The following is a 12,291-nucleotide window of genomic DNA, read 5'->3' as shown; positions in this document are numbered from 1 at the left end:
ACTCCACCTGTGTCCCTGCTGGACAGGGGCATTGGGTGCTGACTTGTCTAAACATGGGCAAAACTCTTGGCTAGGCTTATAAGGGCCTCAGGGTCAATAGTCTAGTAACTTCCTATGGTCCTATGATCCTATGATCCTATGGAATTGTCAGCATATTCAGTGAGTGAACTTTGCAAGGAGACCATGTGGAGATTATTTATAAATACATTAAAAAGCAAAGGTCCAAGAAAGGATCCCTGGGGGACTCCTGTCTTATTAGCCAGATAACCAGAATGTTTGTTTTACCATCTGACAGATTGTTGTCTGTTGTTCAGGTAGTTGGCAAACCATGTAAGGGTATGTGTGGAGCATCCTAATGTTGCTAGTTGTTGGAGTAGTTTACTGTGTGATACTGTGTCAAACGTCTAATAAGACTACTGTTGTCAATAGACCAGAATCCAGAGCTTTGTTCACAATATCAGTGAAGAAAAGTAGTAAGGCTGTAGTAGTACTGTGGGCAGGATGAAAGCCATGTTGGGTAGGGACAAGGAGATTATAGTCAGACAGGTGTTTTAGTAGTTGTGTGCATATACGTTTCCAATATTATAGATAATGGTGAGGGAAGGGAAATGAGTCGATAGTTAAATCATTGGTATTTCCACCTTTATGCAATGGGGTTATGATGGATTTCTTCCAAATCTGAGGGATTGCAGATTCTGTGATGGATTGGTTAATTAGAATACTGATGGGGTAGGCTATTGCGTTGGCACCAAGTTTCAAGTATTTGTAGGGGAGGCTATCGAATGATAGGGAGCATGGTGTTAGTTTAGTTAGCAATTTAACATACTAGAAAAGTGGGCACTGTTTTTTGGAAAATATAGGAGCTACTGCGGCATAGTTAGTGGTTTGTTTGTGGATGGAGGGCTGTAAGCTGGGATTCTCATTAACTGGGTCTGAGCTGCTTATCTTATTGTTGGAGGGGCTTGTTTATTATTGGCGGGGGTGTTCTGTTAATGTCTCAAGTTTCACTAAAATTTTAAGTGATTCTGATTATAACCCAATTATTTCTAGATTTGTCCAAGATTCATTGAGAGCTATGCTGGTGTCTTCTGGAGAAAATGTAATGTAATAATGACAAAGTTTCAGACTTCTACTTCAGAAAATGTTTATTAATTCACATAGTAGCAATATCTTGTGTCTTTGATTAAGTCTGGTTTTATCCATCATTCTTCTCTGGTTTATCCTTCCTCACCGTGGCATTATTTTACACAGTGTTTCTACAACTGGAAACTAAGCACATTCATGCCAGTATCACTGCAGCCTTTGTATATTTTCTTTAGAATGGATCTTTTGCAGTTAATATGTGCTATTTGGATTTTAAAGTAGGATATTAGGATTTTTTGTTCTACAAATGTTTGTTGTTGGGATGTTGTTTGTCTGCCTTTATGCTTTGTTTTTTTGTGGTTAAGGATGTGAGATCTTGCATTCTTTGGTTATGACCATCCCAATACATAATGTCTTAAATGTCACATTCTTGTAAAAGTACTGAAGGCCATAGTTTGTATTAACTTTTCAAGGCACCTATGCCAGGTACCGACCAGGGTGTAGGCCAAGGCTAGAACACATCTGAAGTGGTGATAGTGAAATGCAAGTATTATTGTCATGATGTATGCAGTTTATATATTCTTTGTTACTATTTAGGCACATTTCATGCTTCAGTTTGCTGAAGTGTTTCACAAATACACTTGTTAAGCTGAGTCTGTTTATCCTGGACTTTGAGATAGAATCAAGGGGGTGCTTTGAGCATACTGCAAATCTCATTTTGCAATGAAAATCACTCCCCCTTCTGTAACACTCGTTAGGTGGGCTAGTGAGCACCGGAGGATTGCAAGTGTCATTGTGGAAGCAAGGGAGTGAGTAATCTGATCATGCAGGCCTTTATAGTGAGCAAAAGAAGCAGAGAGAGCAGGAGAAGATAGTGCAAAGACAGGAAATTTCCAACGATGTGGGTAGGTTGTGGGCTTATTGCCCCATGTCTTTGATTTTGAGGAGATGGTTCTACTTTTTTTTCTGCGGTATAGCCCCATTTCTTTGTCTTTGTCTTTGTTCAGTAACACCAGTGTTTTACAAACCTGCTAGGTACAGACTGCTTGAATTAAGATTAGAACAGGGATATGGATACAGATGGAACTGCAAAGAAGAGGAAGAGATACACAATTTTTCAGCTAGGTTGGGCAAGTGCCTTTGACTGGCTTTCTGTGAGTAGGTTCAGATTAAAATATGCTTTTTGCAAGACCTGTAACACATATTTCTTAATCCATCACGGTGGCTGACATGATCTGCAATGACATGTTAACAGTAAGAAACACAGACAGAATTGTAAGCATGTAGCTGGAATGACTAGGCAGACTTCTTTGGACCTCAGAGTTTAGTGAGTACAAAATTAGAGGCAGAGGTTGGTTTTGTGTTGCTCCTTGCTAAACAAACTTATCAAAACAAAACTTATCATTTGCAGCAGAAAAACATATCCTGAATTTTATGATGAAATTTGGAGAAGATCAGGATGTTCTCAGGAAAATGACATGTGCAACAAAGGCAGCCTGCATTTTATTGGGTGCTCTGGGGCCTCATTACCAGAATGATGCTGCTGCCAGCTTCCAGAAAATCACCATTCTGTGTGTATATGGACCAAAGCACAGACATGGGCAATTTCAATCTTTTGGTAATCCTTGTTGGTTACCTTAATAAAAAGGCAAGTAAAAATGTAATATGGTTCCTTCATATGCCAGAATGTGTGTCAGGAACTGGACAAGCATTGTTTGATGCTTTAATGTCCACTCCAAAAAATATAACATTCCAGTTTCCAACTTTGTGGGCTTTTCTTTAGACAATGCTAACTCAGTGATTGGAAACCACGATTCTGTTCTATCTCGTTTTAAGGAGGTGAAGCCCGCAATTATAATCATGGAGTGTCTCTGCCACCTGGCAGATCTATGTATGTAGTAAGGCTAATGCAAAAGCACTACATTCACCAGTTGAAGAAGTTATATCAGATGTGTACTGTCATTTCAGTTCCAGTGCACAGACAACAAAAACTGCAGGAACTTGCTTTGTTCACAGACACTGACCCCCTCAAAATTATTAGACATGCACCTACTAGATGGCTGAGTCTTAAGAAGGTAATTAACAGAACTCTGGACATGTGGCCAGCTTTAAATTCATATTTTTTGCCTGCAGAGTCGCAGTCTGATAAGATTGACTTATTTTCCAACTTCCTGCAGTGCCATGAATTGCATATGATTTTTATGTTTCTTAAGTGTGCACTGAAAACTTTACTGGAGTTCAACATTCAGCTTCAGAGTTGAGAAAGTCAACTACTCACACTATATGCCACTGTTCATAAACTCCTGCAGCAGTTTGCTGGCAGACTCCTGAGACCTGCAGCTGCTGTTAGAGTAATCAAACACAGTGATGTTTCAGTGTTGGCTGACAGTAGCTCTGTTCTGCCAAACAGTGAGCTGCATATTGGAATGAAGTTAAGCAATACTGAATAGCCATGAGGAGGATATGGATGGCACAGTACAGAACTTAACTTTTATAGAAAAGTTTCAGCTTTTTATTCTGCAGTGCTACATAAAATGCTTAAAATGTTTCCCGTGTAGGATCACTTAATGAAAGATGCTTCATTCCTCATTAATCCTGCCAAGAAATGTAACATTTCTCCAGGACTTGTCAAGGATGCTGGTTTCCATCTGAGTATCTGTGCAAATGATGCTGAGAAGGACCAATTAACTGATGAGTTTACCCAGTATCAGATTAAGGACACAGGGATCCTGACATGTCCAGCAGATGGCCCTACTCGTGTGTCCAAGTACTGGGCACAACTTCTGAGGGGCCTTTGCGCTGATGGGAAACTGCAACTCTTTAAGCAGCTGATGATGACTCTACTTTGCTGCCCACGTTCAAATGCACAAACTGAAAGAGTGTTTAGCATGGTGCAAAACGTAAAGAATGAATTTTGTTACTCAGTGTAAAAACATTGAACACTTTAGTAGCAGTTAAAATGAACGAAGAACTAGACTGCTGCAATCTTAAGCTGACAAAACATATCTTAGATGCTGCTAAGAAAGCCACAGCAGCATACAATAAGTGTGCATCTGATGCATGTAAAGTATGACTTGATGCTTACCACCCACTTAGTGTATATGAGGAAATGGTTGTGCGATTTGTAACTGGTCTCTTTAGAAAATGTAAATGTAGAAAGGAGAATTAATGACCATGTGATTTTAGTCAGATTTTGTACAGAAACTATTTCATATACTTATTGTGTGGTTATTGTACTGCAGATTATAAAATAAAAAGTTCTGCGTCTGACTCGTGTGTCTTATTTAATTTTACAAATGTTTAACCGGGCTTCATGGCTATGGCATGTTTTGCACAGGGCAAAAACAGGGTGTTCCACATTCTGACTGTTTGTTGCACATTGCTAGTGTTTCTGTTCCACACTGGCCTATTCAAAGGTTGAGACCTATGGGTACAGAAGGCAGAGATGACAGAAGATCCTGGGTGTTAGAGGGGGTAGGTAAGCTGAATTCAGGATTTGGAGTAAAAAATATCATGGAAAGAAATGTTATGTTGTTTCATACCAGCACAATTTTGCAGTGACATGAACTCTTGTGTCTTTATACAGGTTTCTACAGAATTCACACATGCATGCACACACACACACACACACACACACACACACACACACACACACACACACACACACAAAAAGTCACCATTTACCTCTGCATGTATTCTCTCTCTCTCTCTCTCTTTCTCTCCATTGCGTTGTGCTTTATTGCTTTACTGTTTGACATGTCTTCATTACTACAGAAAGATATTTTATTGGGTATGCAGCCTTTCTGTTTCACATGTGTGTATTGACATATGGTACAAGTTTTCAATAAAAAATGCTGCTATGGTGACATAAATGTACATCAGCAATATATTTTAATTTGTGAAGATTGCAGAATGTGCTGTCATCAGGAAACGTATCTACAGAAGACTTCTGTATTTTATAATTATATGCTTTTGCTGATGTCAGAATGCGTTTAGCTTTGTGTTGGTGCAAAGCTAGTTTTATCCAGATTAGAGAATAGTAGAACTCTAATATTTTCAGTCACAGTGATTTCATTTGCTACGTTACATGATGTGTACTACCTGCCAGCTGGAATTTTTTCAAATTTTGTATAAATTAATTTATAGTGGCAATAAAATTATAGCTTACTAATAGGAACTACAAAAATAATGATGTTTGTGCTAGCACTGTTGCATAAAACAAGTGAAAACATAATGCAGAGGATGACGCACTGCCACTGCTGCTACAGCACATCTGCATTTCAGTCAAAATAAAACTATAACAATGGAAATAAATAATGGGCAGTATTTACCTATTTACACATTTAAAGACAACATAAAAGAAATCTGAACAAAACACCTTAAAGGAAATTTGTTCTCAAAAGCAGTAGTTATGTTCTATGCATACTACACATGCTGCATTACAAAGCAAATATATACAAGGAAATAGTATGCACATCTGCTTGAAGTAAATGGTATACAAAGCAGGAATAAATATACTCACGTTCAATTGGTATGCCATTCATCTCCCAAGTTATCACAGGCTCTGGCTTGCCAAATGCTTCACACAGCAAGTCTGCAGAGGATCCTATTGTATATGTTTTACTTTCGGGTTTTATTTTCCATCTTGGTGGTTCTGAAACAAAGTATGATATTTGCCTGAGGCCACATTTCCCAGGAATATCGGCTAAGTAGCATATACTACCCAAGCAATTATATGGAGGCGCTGTGTTTTAAATGCAAGATATTGACAATTTTGGCCTAGTTTATTTACTTGATTTTATAAAATAAAGATCTTTGAATGAACTCTTTAGCATCTGAAGTTTTACAATATACTTATTCCCTAAAGTAAATAAAGAATAAAATGAGTAGCAATTGTACCTTCAACTGTTAGGTAGAAGTCGTAGGTTGCTTTTCCTACATCATTTTTAGCTATGCATCGAAAAATGCCATTATCCTCTTCAGATACTTGATCAAGTCGCAGCATCTTTCCAAAGTTCTCTTCAGTGGCTCGATCTGTAGGCATTCTACCATCAACTTTAATCCACTCAACCAAAGGAGTAGGTCTATAACATAAGTATATAACTCAAGCAGCGCATAAATAAATGAGAACAGTAGGAAATACAATGGTTTTAAATAATCAGAAGCATAAATATTGCCTAATTTAATAATAAAGAATAAATGGTTTGTTTTGGGAAATAAATGAGGGATGAAATGCAACAGTGATATTTAACTCTATAACTACTTGTTTATAACTACCTTTAAAGTCTGGAACTGTTCTGGTGTCACACACATTTTGCGAGCAAAGCATTGCATATAATCATACGTCACTTTAGCTCTTGAGATCATTCATATCCCTATAAATGCCTCATAGTTTCATAGTGCAAAATTCCTTCATCTCATCAGTTTCTTGGTATACAACTGTAAGATCATTTGTAAACTACGCCTTTTATGATTTGTTGCTGTAATTGTGTAACATCCAGCAAGACAGACAGTCCTTTTGCTGTCAAAGCAAGTAAGCAACTTATATGTGCACCATGTTTTTCCTCTTCCTGCCTCCAGTTAAGACAAGCTAAAGCACATATGTTTTTTTTCTCCAAACATCTTTATTAAATTTTCACATATGACAAAGGCATTCTTACATTTATATAAATGAAAAACATACAAAATGGTACCACTTTATTTGCAAACAGTTTACATCACAGACACCTTTGAAACAACTGCAGTTGCAAACATTATACATCGCTTATAAACCATCCAGTCATTGTTAGTTAAGCATTATATGGCTCACTCAAATTCTGCCTCGTAAACCTTGTTCCTGTTCTGCATATATTGTTCCCACAATTCTCATTTTTTCCTATGCAGTTTGCTTCTTCCTTTTTCTAAAGATCCCAATTCCAGTTGTTTTATAGCATGCGGTGGTGGTGCTGCAGTAGCATTGTCACCTCACAGTAAGACGTTGTCCTGTTCAATTCTCAGCTAGAGCATCTTGTGTGTGGAGACATGCATGAATGGGTGTACCTTCATTGAAGGTTGTGCGTCAGGGCCAGCAACTCGGCATGTAAAAATCTAATGCCAATCATTAGCAGACCAGAGTTCCGCTGTGGCGACCCCTAACCGGGAAAAGCCGAAAGACACAACAAAGTATATTCACTACTTCTAATAAAGTTGGTCTAGACTTTGATTTTCATTTTCTAGTAATTGCTTTTTTGGTAGCCATCATAATTAGACTCAGCAAGGCTTTACTATGTCTAGGCAGTTCCAATTCTGTAGCATAACTCAAAAAAATCATCTCCCCAGTCAGTCCAATCTGCTCACCCAACATCTCTGACAGAGCAGTCTGCAGGGAATCCCTAAAGTCTGCCAGCTCATTACAGTCCCAAAAAATATGTTCCCATCTACCTCCTTCTTGCCCATTACACCTCCAACATTTGCTATCTACCTGAGGAAAAATTCTTTAGAGTCTACTTGGGGTATAAAAATACCTATGTAAATACTTTCAGGCAAATATCCTAAATCTTCTAGACTTTGTTGCATATTTGGAAGATATACACATATCCCCCATTGTCTCATTGTGAATTGCTTATCAAATCTCTCTTCTCAATCCTTTCTAAGCTCCCCTGATTGATTGTTATAATTATTATAAAATTTTATATGCTTTACTAATTATTCATTTTTTAATGGCAGCTTCTGCCCTAGATTCTATTAAAAAACTGTACCAGTGCCGGTCTTTCATTAAGGATCTCCCTACTTCTTTCTCTTTGCCTATACTCTCATATCAGTCTTTGATAGGGAAGGCAATGTAACCTGCAATCCAAATAAATTCCTGACCTCTTCCCATTCTATTACCTTTTCCTTTCTAGTTATCTGCTCCCAATACCTTGACTCCTTTGCCAGTTTTCGCCAATAAATTTGCAGCCCCCTTTTGCCTATTATCTGTAACACTGACCACAGTCATCCCTATCACAAAATCTGTTCTCTCCATTCTCATGCTGGTTTGGTTCTTAGAATACTCCCTGCTATTTTATGAATATAACACTCTGTGTGATTTTGTTTGTTCTCCTTAAGAGTCTGCATCCAAAATCCCAATCTCTCCTTATTTCTTGAGATTCCTCCCTGTGTCAGCATCATTCCTTTCCAAGAGCTTTAACTGTGTTGCTCTAAAACATCCCCTCAAATTAGGCAATCCTACTCCACTTTGTTCTATTGGTAGAATCATCTTATCCCACTTGACCCTTGCTGTCTTGCCTTCCCAGATAAAATCCTTCAACTCTTTTTTAATTGCTACCCACAACTTCTCCTCCAGTTGATAAAAGTATACCTGACCTGTGTATAAGACTAAAGGGACTAAAAAATGTTATAGCTTGTATCTTAGTATCCATATTCATATAACAAAACTTCCAGTTTCTCAATTTTTTATATTATCTTCTGTTTAATCTTTTCCCACATATCCTTTGCCGCCATCACAGAATCATTTCTAACCCATACCCCTAAATACTTACTCCGCATAAATATGGTTATTGTTGGACCAATTTGTGTGTGGGTACATGATTTACGAAAGGCACATATGATTTTTGACCCCAAATGGCTCATATTTGTCTGGGATTATTCCTAACAAGCAAGATATGCTAGAATCATAGAATAACTTAAAATACTTGTTATATTTAACAATCATTCATATATGGCACAATCCTAGCTGCATTCTTTGTCCACACTAGCAAAAAATGTCCATTCTACTGTGACTACATGGAGATAGGAACTGGACATGACATCCTGCTCCTAATAAAAAGTTCCAGGATTTCTACACTTTCAAGCATGACTCCTTATGTAAGTGTAAAACTAATCTGGTGGTTCCAGATCTCAACAGATAACACCAACTACTCTGCATATGTATGGGTAACATCCCTCACATTCTCACTTAAATTACATGAAATGTTGCTTAATGCCATAAGTAAATGTTCATAATGAAGCAATTCCTTCCTCGGGTAGAAATGTTAAACTCCACAGATGTCTCTTCCCCTACTAAAAAAATATTTTTTTATGGGCTTGCCCATCTCCTTTTTTCCTGCACTCGGCCTAACTGTTTCAGTGGTGGTTAATCTCTGTACAGTATGCTTCTCTGTAGAAGATATGACTCACACTGTAAATTCCTTACCCACCTTGCTTACTGATCATCGTCCTCTCCTGGTCCAGTTATAATTTAGAAAGCTATCTCTTCTTCCCTGTACTGATCTCTACTACTTACATCTCCATCACATCAAGCTTGCTCTGCTGTTTCACTTTGACTGCTTGGCACTTGCCACATCACCTTGTTGTGTATTACTTTTCACTTTATTTGATATTCTTCTGTACAATCTTGTAAAAGGAACAACACCCAAACTTTTAAAATGCAATACGGTATGGAAGCCACTGCAAGACATACCGAGTTTAATATAAAGTATAAACAGATAAATACTTTCATCTTTACACACCAGGATGCAGATGCTAATTGGTCATGGGCTCTACCCCAGAACTTTCTGTGGTAAGGCATTTATAGAGATGAGTGATTCAGAGAATCACTCATCTGCATAAAGTAGAACTGTCACTCCTGTCTACTCATGGTAATAAATATGAGCAAAAAACTGTGTTCATACATCACAGCAGAGGTAAGCACTAGGGACTCCAGTAATCAGGTAGTGTAAAGGTGGGTGTGAGTTTGTGCATGTGAGGGGCTGCAAGTGTGAATGTGTATCTGTCTGAGAGCTCGGGCTAGAGAGGTTAATGAGGAGGTTATTAGGTGTCTGTGCAGGTGTGTGTGTTAGGGTGGCTGTCATACTTCACACACCTAAGATTAATGAGTGAAGCCTACAACATTGAGTTAGGGAGACTACTAGCCAACAGGGATGCCTTTTTATTAATATCTGGGTTGGGGTAAAGACTAGGCACCGGGGATACTTCTTTATTAATATGTGGGTCAAGGGGTCACTTGCCAACAGATAGAGCACTAATAATGTAGTTCTAGGGTAGGGCATTAGACAGCAGGGAATCCAGGGATAACCGTTTGTGCCTTAAAGACACTTGCACAAGACAAGGTTGGGGAATGCTAGCCAACAGCGATACTCTGTATAGCATGCCTTAAAGATATATATACTTGAAAGGAAAAAATCTATGGGGGGACCCACAAGACACCAGGGACAGAATGAGCAGTGTGCCTTAAAGGAATTAAAAAGGATTTCACCCCAGCACTCTCCCACTGAGGATATTAGCCCTCTGCACTATCACTAGAAAACAGGGTTGTGATATAAATATACTTAAGACTTCTATAAAAAAGTACATAAACTACAAATGGGGAAAAGGGGACCAAGCCACTGGAAAAAACAGCATTAATCCACTGTGCTAAGGATAAGTTAGTGTGACAGTTTTTATTTATTTATTTATATTTAATATACAATGAGGATCTCGGGCATTATTCAATGCTTCCAAAGTTCAAGACTGATGAGGGACAGGAAAAGGGAATATTAGGCACACCTCTCAACCTCATAGTGTAAGAAATCTAGACAAAGCCAAAATTAATGGTAGGACAAAATCAGGGAGAGATTTTAATTATCCTTCTTGCAAACTTATTAGTATAACAGTTTTTGCACTGCAATGCATTTAATGAAGGATATGACGTGTGAAAATCTAACATCTGGCATTAATGACAGACTGTAATCATCTTATGAGAGCAAGAAAAATGAGACATTGGGTACATTCTGGCAACAAAAAACAGACATGTAGTGTGTATGTTTGTGATTAAACATGTATTTATGTGTGGGAGCGTGACAGGTGCCTGTGCTAGCATGTGGCTTCAGCTACCACTGTTAACTAGTGCAGGAAAGTGCTGATTTGCACTCACTGTAGTTAACAGCTATTCAGAGAGATGCATACTAACTTATAGTGAGGTCTTTCCTCAGTGTGCTTAAAGTCTCTCTTAATACATTAGCGCTGCATTGCAGAAACAGGATTCTTTCACTGCAGCCCTTAATACAAACTCTGGGGTTATTTTTGAATCCCCAGGAATGTTTGCATTTGTGTTTTGCCATTCTTTATATCGTCTGTTAAATTCATTCCATATTGCCAAAGTATTTTTGCAGCATGTGGCCTTCTGGACTCTATACACTTCTTCCATCTTTATGTCTTTCATGCAATACTTATAACCATTTGATCTCTGATGTCATAATTAATTCCTATCCAGTACTATTTTTAATATTTTTACTTTCAAACTTTCTTATTTTCCTTTTCTTTGCAGAATGCATATGACTATTAAAAGTTTCTGCTCAAACCATCATCTATGAAGTGTTCCATTTATTCAAGAACTTCAGGAGTTTACAGATTACCAGTATTATATGTTCCCCTTCAAACCATAAATCTGCTACTGATACCTTACCTGGTTCATTAACTTTATGAAACAACACCACACATCTTCACACAATCCTCCCTCCCAATTAAAATCAGAAAAACTATACTGTTCTTTTCATTTAACTACCCCGCATCTTATATGCATAGAATTTAATGAATGTGGGCCTTTAATTCTGCAAAATAGTCATCATCTTTTTTCGGCTGTTCCCGTTAGGGGTCACCACAGCAGATCACCTGTTTCCATTTCTTCCTATCCTGTGAGCTGGTCTCACTACCCTCTTGTAGACCTTCCCTTTCACTCTTACTGGTACTCTATCACAAATCACTCCTGACACTCTTCTCCACCCATTCCATCCTGCCTGTACTCTCTTCTTCACCTCTCTTCCACACTCACCATTACTCTGAACTTTTGATCCCAAGTATTTAAACTCATCCACCTTTGCCATCTCTACTCCTTGCATCCTCACCATTCCTCTATCCTCCCTCTCATTCAGACACATATATTCTGTCTTAGTCCTGCTGACCTTCATTCCTCTTCTCTCTAGAGCATATATCCATCTCTCCAGGGTCTCCTCCACCTGTTCCCTACTCTCACTAAAGATCATTAAAGATCACAATGTCATCTGCAAACATCATATTCCATGGGGACTCCTGTCTGATCTCGTCTGTCAACCTGTCCATCACCATTGCAAATAAGAAAGGGCTCAGAGCTGATCCTTGATGTAATCCCACCTCCACCTTAAATGCATCCATCACTCCCACTGCAGACCTCACCGCTGTCACACTGCCCTCAAACATATCCTGTACCACTCT

The 12,291-nt window shown here is 38.4% G+C and overlaps 1 protein-coding gene across 13 annotated transcripts in view; it reads right to left on the bottom strand.

Annotated features, from left to right (window-relative positions):
- CHL1 (cell adhesion molecule L1 like) overlaps positions 1-12,291 on the bottom strand; it is a 1,311,467-nt gene that overhangs the window by 541,080 nt on the left and 758,096 nt on the right. For all 13 annotated transcript variants that reach the window (XM_044077996.1, XM_044078002.1, XM_044078005.1 and 10 more), the window contains 2 exons: positions 5,983-6,167; positions 5,606-5,737 (listed from right to left, as the gene is read on the bottom strand). In XM_044077996.1, coding sequence (XP_043933931.1) covers positions 5,606-5,737; positions 5,983-6,167 — 317 coding nt within the window. The remainder of the gene's footprint in view (positions 1-5,605; positions 5,738-5,982; positions 6,168-12,291) is intronic.

Source organism: Protopterus annectens, chromosome 7.part0 (assembly GCF_019279795.1).
Source record: "Protopterus annectens isolate FY-2018-M chromosome 7.part0, PAN1.0, whole genome shotgun sequence".
NCBI classification, from domain to species: Eukaryota; Metazoa; Chordata; order Ceratodontiformes; family Protopteridae; genus Protopterus; species Protopterus annectens.
This window is presented reverse-complemented; position numbering and strand designations above follow the sequence as displayed.